This window comes from Nicotiana attenuata, chromosome 7 (assembly GCF_001879085.1).
Source record: "Nicotiana attenuata strain UT chromosome 7, NIATTr2, whole genome shotgun sequence".
Classification (NCBI taxonomy): domain Eukaryota; kingdom Viridiplantae; phylum Streptophyta; class Magnoliopsida; order Solanales; family Solanaceae; genus Nicotiana; species Nicotiana attenuata.
The window spans coordinates 8,385,540-8,402,940 of record NC_031995.1 but is presented as its reverse complement, the minus strand read 5'-3'; the positions used below and the strand labels follow the sequence as shown (position 1 = coordinate 8,402,940).

General features: G+C 36.4%; 1 protein-coding gene across 1 annotated transcript; it reads left to right on the top strand.

Annotated features, from left to right (window-relative positions):
- LOC109228650 (ran-binding protein 9) lies at positions 3,017–16,514 on the top strand. The gene is made up of 10 exons (XM_019393809.1): positions 3,017–3,671; positions 4,694–4,840; positions 5,065–5,151; positions 6,787–6,832; positions 7,421–7,497; positions 8,912–9,074; positions 13,653–13,721; positions 14,256–14,315; positions 15,134–15,220; positions 15,831–16,514. Exons 1-10 carry the CDS (start codon positions 3,235–3,237, stop codon positions 16,104–16,106), a joined length of 1,449 nt encoding a protein of 482 aa, XP_019249354.1. The 5' UTR covers positions 3,017–3,234; the 3' UTR covers positions 16,107–16,514.

Genomic DNA, 17,401 nt, shown 5'->3' with positions numbered 1-17,401 from the left:
TCCCTCCCAAACATAGGATGACCTATGGTCGCCCTGCAGCACTAGTAGCTGATCCTCGGCAGGTCCAGGATGCGCAGGCGGAGGAAACGCCATGTCGTCTACTATAATTTAAACAAAATTAATTGTTTGTGTTAGTGTAATAAATTAAATTAAGTATGATTTTTGAAATTGGAGATAATAGTTATGTATGGGTTCCAGGCTTGATTTTTGACGCCCGGTGCCACCGAATAATTCTTAATTATTATAAGTCTCAATTTCAACATTTTTAGATTTTTATTAACTTAATAAATTAAATTAAGTATGATTTTAAAATTGGAGATAATAGTTATGTATGGGTTCCAGGCTTGATTTTTGACGCCCGGTGCCACCGAATAATTCTTAATTATTATAAGTCTCAATTTCAACATTTTTAGATTTTTATTAACTTAATAAATTAAATTAAGTATGATTTTTGAAATTGGAGATAATAGTTATGTATGGGTTCCAGGCTTGATTTTTGACGCCCGGTACCACCGAATAATTCTTAATTATTATAAGTCTCAATTTCTACGCTAAAAGGCTCTACATTTTACTACGCTAAAAGGCTCTACATTTTACTTCGCTAAAAGGCTCTATATTTTACTTCGCTAAAAGACACTATATTTTACTACGCTATAAGGCTATACAATATGAACATAACATCAACAATACAAATAAACAAAATAAATAATATTATTTAACACAAACAATCAAGTAGCATTTTTGGTCACAAACATAACATAAATTCGGATATCAAATAAATCAAACCGGGTATATAAAAGAAACAAAATTAAACACTAACATAACAAAAATTCACATGGAAACATACTAAACAATACTAATGCATGACTATATGAGTTTCGGCATAAACTAAATTGAAATACCTCGATGTAAATATTATTGAAATCGAATTTTTGCACCCGAAACACGCAATCCAAAACTTCTTTTGTGTGTGGGACCTACACTCTTGTTCTTTATGGGACGGATGGGGCCGAAATTTTTTTTTTTTTAAATTGTAGGCGGGGTGGGGGACCAGAAAACTTTGAGTTTGATTTTTTAATGGAGATCGTTGTCTGTGGGAAGAAGACGACCCGTTTTTTATTAGGGCAGTTCGTAGTTCAGTACAACGAATTGTAATTCGCAGTACTGTACTACGAAATGTCATAAAAAAATTATTTTTTTTAAAACTGCGAAATGCCTTAACGGCAAAAAATCCGTTAAGCCAATTCGCAGTATAAAACTGCGAAATACCCATTATTGTATTTTTTTTTTTAACATCAAAAATGTATTTTATGTTCAAAAAATTATTAGTTAAGTTTTGGACTCATTAATGCATGGCCCTTTTCCTTCCAATTCTAGCTTAAAATGCAAATCAGTTGTCGTTTCCCTTTCATAGGCATTTCCTCTTCTCTTTCATTGCAATACCCCAATTGGTATGAATCTTATAATTCCTTAGGGTGAAGATGTTTTTGAATCTCTAACATCAATGATATGGTAAAAAGATAAAACAGTGAAAGAAAAGAGGGTTGCTCTCATCAAGGTAAGTTCCAGTGAATCTGTGTAACACAAGTTGTACTGAATTTTTATTTGTACTTGAGCTCAAATATGACTACACAATAATATTTTCTTTGTCAACTTATATCCGAAAACTTAGATATTTCTTTTCTTCTCTTTTTGTTCCTTATTTTTTTTTCTTTGCAGTGAGAACTGAGAAGCACTGTTGACGTATTGGTACTTGTTCTACTATTTGGAAGGATACTATATGTACATTTTTGCTCAAGTTAACCATGCGTCTCTTATATTAGATAGAAGTCTTCCCCATTTCTTTTGGAATGTAAATTTGCCTTTATGATGGAAGAGAGCTACAAGATCCCTAATTCTCTGTCAACATGTTATCGACAGATTAATTTTCAGAACTCAAAATTTTAGAGTATTATTTTGTGTCATCTTTTAGAGGCTGAAAAAAAAGTACAAATTTTGAGTACAAATGTAATTTCGCTAGACGCAAGAAGTCCAAGATCGAACTCAAAGGTGGCCAGTCAAACTTGAAAGGTAGTAGTAACATATTTAATTATCTATGGTGTCATCGTCATCCAAGAGTCCTAAAGATGGTCTTAGGAAAGGTGAACTGACACTTTTCTCATACCTTTATGTACATTTTGTTCATATTTTTGTGACATTTTAATAAGATTAGTTACTCATTTCGTTAACCCAAATTAGGACCTTCATTATAGCTCCATAACTTCTGATAGAAGCGAAGAAGGAAAAAGGAGGAGATATCAATAATAGAATATCCATAAAAAAGAGTAATTACCCAATTATTATTACTGTATAATTAGGGATTTTTATTTTCTAAATTGAATATTTATTTATTACTATAAAAAATGACATTAGCATATCATTCAGTTTTAGATAAATGGCAAACGGTACCATCATCAAGTATATCATTCAACTTTATGTATTGGAAAACAGTATTATCATCGATTTTAGGCTTTTACATTTTCATAACTAAAACACCATCATATTTTCTTACATGATCACCTAATTTTCATTAGATAGATCATGAAAGGCTTCATTCTGCAATTCAAACCTTCAAACTCATCAAAGTGTACTAAGATAAATTGTTGCAAAAGAATTTATAATATTATATTTTTGTTAACTTGAAATAACATTTGTTGATACAAAGACATGCTACTTACATGTGTATTTTATGATTCTGAAGGCACTGTACTTGCTATGTATCGAAAATAAATACTTCAATAAACAATTTGCTTAAATACTTCCAGAAAAATATAATATATGCCTACATTTATTGGGATTTAATAATATGATGTGAGAAAATTTGTTTGTAATAAAGTGGTAGTTTAATAGTTTTATTATTGACTGCGCGAAGGGCGGGTAAATTTTCTAGTTATGTATATAAAAGTGTATAGATTATACAGTATTAATTATCGATTTGATTCAGTTTCATTCGAATCATCAATTTTCACTGCCTGTAATTTTCACTTGTCAGTAGCGGTGAAAGATAAAAGTCTCTTTCTTTTTTCCTAATTCTCACTTGACCACGCCGCAGTACTGTTGAACGCTCCTCTTTCCCCTTAATTCAAGAAAATCTTTATTCGATCCCAATTGCTGTTTACTCGAATTCCTCTTTCTTCTTCAATTTAATTCATTTTCAGGGTTTCACTTTTCTCTCGAATTTTCCCGGAAAAATTCATGGATGCATCTTTAACTCTGTCTCTTTCTCACACCAATTCCGAAACGCAAGACCTAATTGGTTCTTACTTCTTGGATCAATGGCGACTTAAATCCAAATCCGCCGCCGCTAAATTCGAATCAGTACTGAGCGAAGCAGAGAAAACTCCATTAATGGAAGTAGAAGAATCAGAAGATGAAAAAGAAGAGTTACCTACTGAGCTGGATACTTTGAATAGTTCCGGTGGGTTTTCGATTGTTGGGCCTGATAAACTTTCAGTCCATTACCCCAATGTGAATCTTCATGGACATGATGTTGGAGTTGTTCAAGCTAATCGGCCCGCTCCTTGTAAACGCCTCGTTTATTACTTTGAGATTTCTGTGAAGAATGCTGGTGCTAAGGGCCAAATTTCCATTGGTTTCACTTCCCCTGGCTTTAAATTGCGTCGCCAACCTGGGTATTTTCTTGTTCTTGTACTGAATTGCTCTTTTATGAAATGGAAAGTTTTAATTAAAATGTTTTTATTTTTTACTTGAATGGTGTTTCTTACATTTCATTTTCGGTTTCAATTATAATGTGAAAGCTTGAATCTTGTCCTGAAAATATATAGGATCAATCTAGTGGCAATCTCTCTATGTTTAACCAAAGTTAAAGAGAATCTTTATGATCATAAATATATTAATGGACATCAAAGGGTAATTAGCTTCATAATAAAGGCTACCAAGAAAGGCTAATGTCAGTGAAGGCAGTGGGCAGAGCTACAATGGTGCTTACTACACAGTAAATCCACTTAATATGTGTACATAGTTTATCCATAACTCAGTAATCTGCCTTTTCTATAATATAGAACCCTTAAACACAAAATCCAGCTCCGTCTCCAGGCAAGCACTGTACTGCTAGTGAACATAGACCAAACTTCAGCTTCTTTTGACTCTTGCTACCTTTAATAAAGTCGGAGAAAACCCTGCTTCTTTGCTGATAATTCTAATATTCTGATCAATTATTGAGTTTTAATGAATTGCTATGATATGAGAATTACTGTTGAACGTTGACAAGAGTGGGATAGCCAAGCTTTTAACTCTTTCGCTTTCACACCGTATGAGTCGCGAGAAAGAAGCGATAACAGTCTTAGTACATTGTTATAAAGTACCTAGAGTTCTAGAGGACTCATACGGAATAAGGTAAGTTTCTTAGTTATTGTACAAAAATTAAGAATGTTACACATTATTATGTGAATTCTTTGCCAAATTAAATGGAGTGGTAAAGATTAGAACTATTTTCACTCAGTTAACTAGACATGTATAATGAATCTATACACATTATAATGGAGCCTAACACAGCATTATTGGTCTTATCTGTGGCTCCTTGGTTATTTGTCTATGTAACATAGACTGAGAAGAATTGCATAGGAGTGGCATTTTGTTGTTCGATCATTGTCTTCCATTCTCACTCTATTTTTTATCTTTCTATGTTTGGCAGCTGGGATCCAAACAGTTACGGATATCATGGTGATGATGGACTGCTTTACCATGGACAAGGAAAGGGAGAGGCATTTGGCCCGACTTACTCAACAGGTGATACTGTTGGCGGTGGAATCAATTATGCTTCTCAAGAACTATTTTTCACGTAAGATATTATCTGTTTTTTACCTTTTCTACAAATATGTTCATGTTAGATTTCTGGATGATTTTTGTTGAGTCTATAGAAATAGTCTTGCTGTTTACATTATAATTTCTGGATGAGTGCGGTCTTGTCGCTTTTATTCCAAAAGCAAATGCATCTCTGCTTTGACTCAAGTATTTTCCTATATGAAATTCTCAGGAAGTTGTGCTTTATATTTTTAATGCCAGGAAAAATGGAACTATTGTAGGAACAGTTTTCAAGGATGTAAAGGGGCCATTATTTCCTACAGTTGCGGTGCACAGCCAAAATGAAGAGTATGTAGATATAGCCTTATTATCTGTACCTTGTATTTGTTTTTTAATTTATTATTTATCTCATATAGATTACTCTCTATGAGCTAGGGGTAAGGTCTGGGTACACACTATCCTCCCAAGACCCCATTTATGGGATCAAACTGGGTTTGTTGTTGTTGTTGTTGTTGTTATCTCATATAGATTACGGGTGGCAAAATTCATCTTTACAAATGTCGTGCTTCCGGATTGGTTTTTCCTTTTTTTCATTTTTGGTTTGGGGCTATGCATCTGGTTTGCTGTCATCTGAATTATTGATAAGATGACCTTGGAACCCTATTCACTTTATGTATGAAATAGTTCTTTATTAAAATTGTGCTGACTCGCGATGCAATTTGTTCTCCATTGTTCTCCACATCCTCTAATTATGTTGCTTTTAGTGTGGTCCTTTAACCCCATTCCTATCCCTCTATTTTCCTTCTTAAATATAACAATGTCGTGAATATATCGTAAAGTTTCATTTCTTTGATGCTACCTTTGATTATTAAAATTGGAGTTTAATGAACTTGCTACACTTCAAAGAGTGTTGCTTGTTCAATAATATGTAGAGTCTTGAGTATATAGCATTATTGAGCATGCTACCAAAACCGGACAATACATGCCATGGGCTTGGGTCATGACAAATATGGCATTAGAGCTGAGTCTCCATCAGTACGGCGTGGGGCAAACCTCAACGACCAACTGAGTTTAGGCGAATCCCACATCTTTGAGAAGATAACGGGGCATACCTCAGCGAGGACGTTGAGTCACAAGGTGGGTGAATGTGATGTCCATGACGGAGGGCGGGCTGATGAGAGCGGGTCAAGTAGGTAGGATTGACAGGCTTCTAGGCTGTCAAGTTTCTGAAGAAGTGGTGCACATGTCACCTTAGGCAAATCCCATATTGGAATGAGAGAGGAAGTGAAGAGCTTTATAAGGCATGACACAAACTCACATGGTATGTCGCTTTTGGGGCTCGATGTAGCATAGCCCGAAAGACAAATCTGTGCGGGCCTAGGCCCAAAGCGGACACTACGTTCCGTGGGCTTGGGTCGTGGCAAATATCATGCTCTCGATGTGGGAAAAATAAATAAATAAGAAGTATCTTTCAAGTTATTTATATCTTTTTCACTGTGATGGAACAATCTCTTATTCCTTCATCCCCCACTATCCACAAATTCACATCATCTAATTCTCAAAACTACCAAACCATGTTTGACATAAATCATCAAGAAAGGATGTCCCTAAGTTCTTGAGGGGTTGGAGCTATATCTTGCTATTTGAACTCTGCTAAGCATGAAAACTCTTGCTATTTTGTACCTTATCAAAAGGAAAATCTCGCTACTTGTGTGTGGCTGTAAATAGGAAATTTCATGTCGTAGATATTGTTTCTTAGTGCATACCGTTACCAAACTACATTTGATATACGTGTAATAATGAAATATGATTAGTCAAAAAGAAAAAAAAGATCTGTGGTTCTATAGTTAGTTCTAGTTGATTCTCTCAGCAATAGCTTTATTGATCCTTGGTTAGTTTGTCCAAACTCTGACTTAGTAGTATGCATCATCAAATTTAGCATTTCTGATTTCTTGCAGTTCTTTGTAAATCTTACTATCACAGGGTTACCATCAACTTCGGGAAGGATCCATTTGTTTTTGATCTTAAGGTAAAGGTTCTTCTTGTTTATTAAGTTAAATAGTTCTCCTTTTGCTTTACCATGTGCCATGAGCTGGAGGTAATAGATGTAACTGTGTGTTTTACCTTCCCTGGTTGGGCTATGGTTGGTCTTCTCTCCTATTAATTATGCATGTAATGCTATGTGCTTCCATTTCCAAGTAAATCTCAAACAGACAGTAGATGCTGATTTTACCACTATTTTATCAGCCTTAGATAAGACGAGTGCATGTTTGTACACTCATCTTTCTGCCTTGGGGTAAATTATGGTCTGCAGCAACTTTTGTTTTTAATGATAAGTACTATTGATGTCACAAAACAAACAGCACTAAGAAAGCTGAGATTACATCCAAAATAGAAGAAAAGGAAAGAGAAATATAAGAGAAAAGAAGACCCCCCAAAAAACCTTGCTATACAAAAGTTTTTATCATCTGTTGCAGGGGTTCAACATCATTTACCCATGCCATTTTACACCAAAAAGAAATTAAAAAATGGACAATCTGATAGAAAATAAGTGGATAAAAAGCATGATAGCATACATTAGTATTAATCCCTCGTGGTTTTTGCCTTCTTTGGTTAGGCATATGAAGCACAGGAAAGGACAAAGCAGCATTCAACTATTGAAAAATTGCCTATACCTCAGAATGCCAGTTATGGGTAAGTACTTCCATTGTTTGATTGTTATCACCTTTGTTTGTTTGGGAGTTAAAATTATAGTTTTTAAATAGAGAGAAGTGGTCCTATTAGTAAAGTTAATATTTGGCTTAATTTTAGAACTTAAAAAGAAAAAAGCTAGTCCTACATTTTCTTTTCCTAGTATAATATTCAGGAAGTAATAAACAGTGAAGAGAAAGAAGTTTTTGATCTAAGAAAGTGGACAGCATTTTAGAATGGAGTAATGGACTAACGAAGTAGGACGGTGATGAAGCACATTGAAGTTATTATATCTATTTTCTTCCAGATAAAGGAGTGCATCTTTTTATAGTCTCAATTTAGAATTGAAGTGATGGGTAGAAAAATGAGGTTTAACACACACGGAAGAACAAGGAGAATGTTGATGCATTTGCTCTACAAACATTTTTCTGAGTATATATATGCATATTGAATGTGTAATGGAACATCTGTATTTGGCAACTGTATCTTTACCTTGTCACATATCCAATGATGGTTCTGATAAGGTTTTGGTAGGAATATGGGGTTGAATGAGTTTCAGACATGGCGACCTGTTTAGGTTCTGTCATCAACTAAAATAACCAAAAATTCATAGCAGATTCCATTTTTTTTCTATGAATATTTTGTAATTTTCTCTAAACTGTATAAAAGGTTAATGCACAAAAGAAACTGTTACTGCTTACCTTTTCAAAAAAAGCAAAAAAAGACGAAGAAAAATGTTCAAAAGACACTGTTCATTATTGTTAGAGCATCTATCTGGAACAGCTGTTTGTTGCGTGGTGAGGCAATTAATTATCTCATACACTTTGTAAAGATTTAGAGAAACCAATGTATCAGTTCAGATTCAAAATTGTATTAGGGCAGGGTTGGCATTTTTGAGAGAGAAGTTAAACATTCGTGGTTTAAGAGATCTTTTTGACTAGTCACGTGGTTTAACTAAAGATTTGTGGATTTTAAATGATGGAACTAAAGGTTTAAATGTGCTTAGTCAGACAGCACGTGGAATTCTTCGATAAATGGAAGACCAAAATCATATTTTATCATGATAGTCGAAATCAAAGATAATGAAAGAAATAGTGGTAGACTAGTAGTATATCTTTCATGAGCTACGTGAGAGAATCTTCTAGATATCAGGATGAGTTTGCGGTTTAGATATTCGAGATTTGGATTCCCAGGAGTGTGCAGCTATTCATCAATTAGATTTGATGATTTTCACCCCATATTCTTCTGAATCTTAATTCTGACCATGAAGAAAAGGAGCGGCAAAGGTTTTTAGACTGTTGAATTAAAGGATTAATTAAAGCACTTCGGTTACAAGTGTCAATCTCTTTGTGAACATTGCAAATCATTACTGTTAGAAATGCATTTCTTTTCTTGTTGACGGGTTTTCAACTTCCAGAATTGTTCGCTCGTATTTACAACATTATGGATATGAAGATACGCTGAGAATGTTTGACATTGAAAGTAAAAGTACTCTTCCACCCATCTCCTTTGTTCAAGAAAATGGCTTTACAGAGGACATGAATATGTATTCATTAAATCAAAGAAAGGTTCTTCGTCAGGTATGAAATGTGGAAGCATCTTTTTTCCTTCATGATGATGTTAATGTATGATGCAAAGATGCACATGAGACAGTAGTCACTTGGTTTTTATTGCTGTCGGTGCCTGCAGGACCACTTTCTTTTCCCTTTTTTCGGTGACTGGATTGAGACTAGCTGATTGATCATCTTTTACTTCTTTTATTTCCACTTTTACTGGTCCTTACCCTTGTAAAAGAAAACCACGGAAGAGATAATGAAAAGAGAGAGAAAAAAGAAAAATTGGGTAGGATTAGTTACTATTTGGGATGGGTAGAAAACGAAACAGGTAAGTAAGAGTTGCTCTTTGTTTGGAGAGAGTGAGAGAAGATCTGTTGGCTGCTGGAAAGACGTTTTATGTTGTATATTATCATCTCCTTTATGTTATGCATACCAAACACAAAGGGCTGGATATTGTTTAACTCTTCTCTCATTTTCCCTTTGTTACATTGGTCCCAAGAAAGATTTATAAGGGCATTCTTCAAAAGGATACGAAATTTGCCTTTTCTTGTTGCTTATGTTGTGTTTAACTAGTTTCAATGTTTGATGGAAATGGAAATAACTAACTGAACAGTTTGTTAAGATGAAGAAAGTCATCTGGTGAAATACAGTTACTGGGTCCGGAAGGAAGTGAATAAGAGAAGTATTATATAAGCTTTCGGCAATGTGGTAAACTAATGAATTAGGAAAGATGAAGATAATATTATTAGGTATCAGTGGCTACTTTTTTAAGTTGTGAATTCCCAGTTTGGAATTCTATTAAAGGTTGTCTTTGTGTGATACTGTTCAAGGAATTTCATGTTACTTGTCTCTTAGTGGTATTATTAAGGATAATTCCCTTCGCACAAGCAGCTTCCTTTCTCTCTTTAAGGTTTGTATTAAGATCCTTTAATCAATATCTTTTTCTCACTTCATGTCTTGACGGAACAGTACTTTAATTTTTGGATGATATTCTAGATGGTCTCTTCTTTCAACTGCTTCCTCGTAAGAAAAAAAATTTATAAGGTGGAAGAAAATAGGAAAAGAAAAAAAAGATGTAAGCTTATTAGTAAATGGCAGCTTTGGTACGCTAGATTTTTATGGCTATTTACAAGTGAAGGAACAGCTTAGTGGTGAAAACCCTACACTTCCGACCATAAGTTGGCTGTTTGTCACGACCCGGATTTCTCACCCTCGGGGGTCGTGATGGCGCCTACTATTGGGAGCTAGGCAAGCCAAACATTAATTACTTTATCATTAATAACATAATCCCTTTTTAACAATTATCGGCAATAATATAAAAGCAACAAAATTAAATGATACGCGGAAGTCTTAAATTATAGAAAACTGAATAGAAATGCGGAAAATTCAACATAGCCTCTACCCAAGATTGGTGTCACATACTCACGAACTACTAAGAGTGCTAAATACAACCGTTTGAAGAAAATATAACTGTTTGTCTCGAAATACATGAGATAACAGACTGAAATAAAAGATAGAAGAGACGCCGGGCCTGCGGACGCCTGCAAGGCTACCTCGGTGTCTCGCTGGACTGAAGGCTAACTCCCGCGCTACTGCAGCTGCTGCCCAACACCTGGATCTGTGCAAAGAGCACAGAGTGTAGTATCAGCACAACCGACCCCATGTGCTGGTAAGTGCCTAGTCTAACCTCGGCGAAGTAGTGACGAGGCTAGGACCGGACTACCAATTAAACCTGTGCAGTTACATAATATGCAACGGAAAGTAAAGCAGGAATAAACAAATAAAGATGGGAGGGGGAAACATGCTGCGGGGGGTATACCAGTATTAACAGTAAATCCAGAGTAACAATCTAAGGGCAGCTTAGAACAAAGAAACTAATATCCAAAATAAACACACTTGTATCAATAATTGTTGCGGAGCGCAACCCGATCCCAATATATAACAACACTGTTGTGGCGTGCAACCCGATCCATATCATTTAGCATTGTTGCGGCGTGCAACCCGATCCACAAATATCATTTAGCATTGTTCGTGCAACCCGATCCACAAATATCGTTTAGCATTGTTGCGGTGTGCAATCCGATCCACAAATATCGTTGTTGCGGCGTGCAACCCGATCCATATCATACAATGCACGGCAACACCCTTCGTGCTTTATCACTCTTCCTCACCCAAACAACAATCACGAATAAGGGGCAAGAAAGTAAACAAATAATGATAGAAATCCCGGCAAGGGAATGCAATTAAACTACTAAATCCCGGCAAGGGAACAATATCAATAAATTTCCATGTCCCGGCAAGGGAGAAAATCAACAAAACAACAAAACGTCCCAGCAAAGGGAATAAACCAGTAACTCCTTCTCTTTCTTTCACTTTCATCTCATAATTCACATTACCACTCGAGCCAACGCTCCAAGGATTTAAATATCTCATATACCTTCACAATTTGTATTTCAACTCGAGCCAACGCTCCACGAATTTCAAAGATCACAATTTCCTTTCACATACTCTTTACAACATATAGAAATCATCAATTAAGTATGGAAGCTATAACAAAACCCGGATATTCGCAATATAAGGACTCATGGTCATGCTAGACACCAATGTATAGATACTCGTCACCATGCCTATACATCGTACTCGACAATTAGCAAGTAGCAAATAAGACTCAACTCCTATTCCCTCAAGCTAAGGTTAGACCAAACACTTTCCTCGATGCTTTGAACACAACTCAAGTCTCAATTATAGCTTTACCCCTTGATTTCTCCACCAATCCGCTCGAATCTAGTCCCAATTTACTTAATTACATTAATAAGTGCTAAATGAATCATCCCCAATGCATGAAAATAAGTTTTTCCAAGTTTTACCCAAAAAGGCCAAAAATGGCCCCGGGCCCACATGGTCAAAACCCGAGGTTCGAACCAAAACCCGGTTACCCATTCCCCCACAAACCCAAATATGTAATTTGTTTTGAAATTTGAGGTCCAAATCCCCAATTTTTGAAAAACCTAGGTTCTACCCAACATACCCAAATCTCCCCATTAAAATCTTTGATTTAAAGTTGAAATTATGTTAAAAGATGTTAAGGAGTGAAGAAAATGAGTTAGAAGTCACTTACCAATCGTTTTGAAGAAGAAGAATCGTTGGGAAAATCGCCTCTTATGTTTTTGGGTTTTTGAAAAGTGAAAAAATGACTGAAATTCCCGTTTATTTATACCCTTCGGAAGTCCCCTGCGCGGACCGCGCAAAAAGCGATCGCAGCCGCGCTGACCTACTTGAAGACCTGCTGATCTCTGAAGTACCCACCGCGGACCGCGCTGGCCCCTCCGCGGCCGCACGCGATTTCTCGCGGACCGCGCTGGAGGGTTCAGAGTCTGCAATATTTTCCTGAACCTGCAACATCTGGTATTTTAAGCCTAAGGCATCCCGGAACCCACTCGAAACTCACCCGAGCCCTCGGGGCTCCAAACCAAACATACACACAACCTCAAAAACATCCTACGGATTTATCCGTGCGATCAAATCGCCAAAATAACATCATATACCTCAAATCAAGCCTCAAAGCTCATGATTTCTTCCAAATTTTTCATAAAACATCAAATTTCCATTTTTAAGTCCGAAACATGTCAAACGACGTCCGTTTTCAACCAAACTTTACAGAAAGTGTTTAAACCACATATAAGACCTGCACCGGGCGCCGGAACCAAAATACGGGCCCGATACCAACACGTTCTAATTAATTTTCATTTTCCAAATTTCCTTAAATATTTTCAGAAAACAATTTTACTCAAAAATTCATTTCTCGGGCTTGGGACCTCGGAATTTGATTCCGGGCATATGCCCAAGTCCCATATTTTCCTACTGACCCTCCAGGACCGTCAAATCACGGGTCCGGGTCCGTTTACCCGAAATGTTGACCGGAGTCAAATTTACTCATTTTAATATCAAATTTTAGCATTTATCACAGAATTTCATATTTAAGCTTTCCGGCTACGCGCCCGGACTGCGTACGCAAATCGAGGCGACAACAAATGAGGTTTTCAAGGCCTCGGAAGCACGGAATGAGTAAGAAAACAGGTGATGACCCTTTGGGTCGTCACACTGTTTGAATTACCTAGGGAGTACAGCGGGAAAGGACACTGTTGGATTCCTTGGGTTGTTTTTTTTTTGGGGGGAGGGGGGGGTTACCAGATAAAAAGAAGGTTCCTATGACTGTTACCTTTTGGTTATTCTTCTCACGTTGGAGTGTTTTCTCTTTGACAACGCAAAGTTAAGTAGTTAACACATGAATATAGTCTCTGGCCAGATCTAGTATCCAAAACTTCCGTTTTGCCGGACGGTTTAGTTGACGAACAGCCAGTAACTTTCTACCATCCATTGCTGTTGTCTTCTTGCTAAGTACTAGTTTTGGACTTTTGGTTCAATTATTTTCAGATCTGCACAAAACAATGTAATTAACTCTCCTCCCCACGCACAGTCCAAAGGAAAAAAATAATGTGGTGCTTTCCGACGTCCTTTTAACCCTCCTACCTTGGTCTACGTTGTTGTCATTTTGCTGACATAGAAATGATACTTACAGGAATGTATTTTTTGTTTAAACAGCTAATTCGAAGTGGTGAAATTGGTGATGCCTTTAAGAAACTTAGAGAGTGGTATCCTCAGATAGTTCAGGTAATTTTTCTGTTAGTCGATGTTGTGGAACATCATATGATTGTAACTTCATTCACCTCCCTTTACCTTTTTGCACAAAGATGCTGTGGAACTTCCTTACTTGATGTCAATTCATGTAAACCTTTGCAGTTTTAATTATCAACACTCTACTTTTATTTTCTACTCTAACTTTGTTTTTTTCTTTTACCTTAGGACTTAGGTTTTTCATTTCTTGACATTAGTTTAATAGATATATATGCTTGACGATCAATCTATTCTTTTCTAACATTGTGAATATATTTAAGATGTACATATGGAGTATGATATTTTTTTGTTTATATCTCCATATTATTTCTTGAACTTCACCTTTGAACTACACTACTTTTCAATAAGTTGAAATTTGCTCGCTATTTACCTTGAGTTTTGATGAACTCGAATGCCATTCTTTTGTTCACAATGTGGCGAAGAATTTGTTTCTTTTTTATTACGGACAACAGAATTTGTTTCTTTTTTACTTACCTTTCCTTTCCTGATAAGCTGTTTTATGCTCTTTAGGATGGCACATCAGCTATATGCTTTCTGCTTCACTGTCAAAATTTTATTGAGCTAGTACGGGTAAGTTGTTTGTACACATGCTTCTGCTGCTTCATGTTTCTTTCTATGTATAAAACTTGTAAAGAATGATTCAATGATATGAAGAGATGATGCTGCAGGACAAAAAGCTACAGCATCCCATAGAAAGGTTTAATTTTTTCAACTTGGTGGTGAAAAAATTAGTTTAAAATGACATTGAGAAGAACTTAGTCTCATGCTAATGACTAGGCAGGTCACAAAAGCTTTAAATAAATAGACGTAGAAATAGTGGTGCGTGCAAAAGAAGAAAACTCAGGTATGTGGCAAAGGGGGGTCAACGGGCCAACAAAAGAAAATTTCTATATGCAAGTAAGAACTCATTATGAACAATCCAAAGAAAAAGGTAGACGTGTTATGCAATTTGTAAGCAGTTCATGTGATATAGCTAGTTTGCTTCCTATCTGGTGCTTTACCTTATCAAAAAGTAATATTTTGACTGGTTATTTGGCAAATGGATTATATTTAGATAATACAGTTTTGGGCCGTCCGATTTGAACCCTATTTGTGTTGAAGGAGAATTAGATGTTCTGTTAGTGATCTAATTGGTAAGGCCTACCTGAGTAGTGCGTCTCTTCTGAAGACAAGCCAACAAATTACATTCTTATACAATACCAGAATGAGTGTAGGAATAAGATAATTCGAGGATGCATCTAACCAATGTCAACGGAAGCGCCAAAATATTCATTTCTTTGGAGATACATATATGCTTGTCTTCAGAATATGTATTTCATTAGTGTTTTATGGTGCCGTGTAGTCATATAAATTAGCAAACAATTTGAAGTGCTATGTTCTATCTGTAGGCTGGAAAGCTTGAAGAAGCTGTGTTATATGGAAGGACTGAATTTGAAAAATTCTACAAGTTGGGAGACTATGATGACTTGGTCAAGGTACTGAAGGAAATTCTATTAACCCTTTTGTGGCTGTGTTTACTGATTAGGATCGTACTAGTTTGAGCAGCCTATCACTAACATAGTGCTGGACATTGCAAAAAAAGTCCTTATAAAGTTTTTCCTATTTACAATAAAACAGGCCATTACAGTACTGAGCTAATGAACTCTACTATTTTCTCCTCTCATATATTTTGTATATAACACCAGGAGATAACACATTTACACATCTAAATTTCAAAACATGTACAGCAGTGACATTTCTGTCATAGCATCTTTGGGATTTCTCCTTGCTTTGTGCTGGCCAGCACCTTCTACGTATCTGGATTAGAGAACTCAATAGTTACTCTTACCATAAAATGCGTTAATTTTACAATGCAGAGAATGTTTAAGCAATCCTTATTATGTGTTTTAGCATCTATAATCTATGCTGCTCGGACTCTCCGAAAATATCCCCGGGTGTGTGTCGGATCCTCCAAAAGTACTGCATTTTTGGAGGATCCGACACAGGTGCATCAACATCTTTGGAGAGTCAGCGCAACATAGTCTATAATCTTATCCTCAGCAAATATATTTATTAATACTGTTTCTCTTTCCCTATCCATTATAGGATTGTGCTGCTCTGCTTGCATATGAACAGCCACAAAAATCCTCTGTTGGGTATCTTCTAGGAGATTCACAGCGAGAAGTTGTGGCTGATGCTGTCAATGCAATGGTTTTATCAACGAACCCAAGCGTGAAAGATTCAAAAGATTGCTTACATTCATGTCTTGAGAGGCTACTCAGGCAGCTAAATGCTTGCTTCTTGGAGAAGAGGTCTTTGAATGGGGATCAAGGTGAAGGTTTCCATCTGCATAGAATACTTAACAGTGGTAGAAAAGGCTGAGAGTTAAGTCGGTTTGTATTCCTTGTCACTCCCGACCCATGTATATACACAACTAATAGTCTTTCAAGTCACTATCTGGAGAAATGCCCCCTGGTGACCAGCACACATGCTGTGTAAAGTCGTATGTACTGCCTTTGATTCGTAATAACTATTCATTTTCTGGAATACTGGGTTGGCTTTGTTTTGGCATCAATTCATGCCCCCACGACAGTAAACCTTCAATAGTTCGTGCACATTGAATGGTCAAATTCTCTGCTTGGGTATAATGCCATCCGAGGTTCTATGGGATAGCTTTTGTACAGATGAATTTTTCAAATTTAGTATATTGTTGTTTTGCCTAAACTGGCTCTACATGTTTTATTCGAACAACTCTTTGGAAATCAGATAATCATGGTTCTGTGTTAAGTTTGAACTGATTGCAAGTGAAGGAGTTTCTGTAAGGACTTGGAGCAGCTGCAATATGCGCGGTCTCATCACTAGCTCTCCAAACAATTGTTGTATCGATAAAAGTATATGTGAAGTCTTGATGGTGTATTGATGGGAGCATATTGATGTCTGAATATCAGAAGTTTTACACACTAGAGCCCCATACTGACTTTGTTAATCATAGCATTGTTAGTGCGATCGAGCGCGGGCACGTTTTATTGGGCATTCTGAATTTCCGTCATTTCATGCAAGTCTTGAGAACTGAAGAGGAACTTGGATGAGGGTTTTCCATGCAGCAATAGGCATGCTAATGCCTATTGAGCACATTTGATTCCCAACAGTGTTGGACTCGGTAAGAGTGTTTTTCTAAGAGGATATGTTTAAAGGGAGCTGTGGAGCAACGGTAAAGTTGTCTCCGTTTAAAGTATAGGTCACGGGCTTGAGTCGTGGAAACCACTAATGCTTGCAGCAGGGTAGGTTACCTACATCACACCCCTTGAGGTGCGGCCCTTCTTCGGACCTAGCCTAAACATAGGATGCATGATGCACCGGGCTTTTAAAAGGGTATGTTATGCCGGATGAAAATATGCGTGTATACTACTTGACATAAAGCCGTAAGAATTTATCAATAATCAAATTATATCTTAATCAAAAGATGAAGAATTAATATACTTTTTTTTCTCGGAGTATTTCGGTACATTGCTAATGCAAAGATATGAATGGACCAAAGGTTTAACGGTGAGAAATTGAGCAATTCGACACACATACAATTTGGACCTTTTCCTTTCGAGAAATTTGGGTTAGACATGATCAAAGTTAACACTTTCTTGAGTCATTCTCCAAGTTGGCAATCTTATTAGCAAATAAAA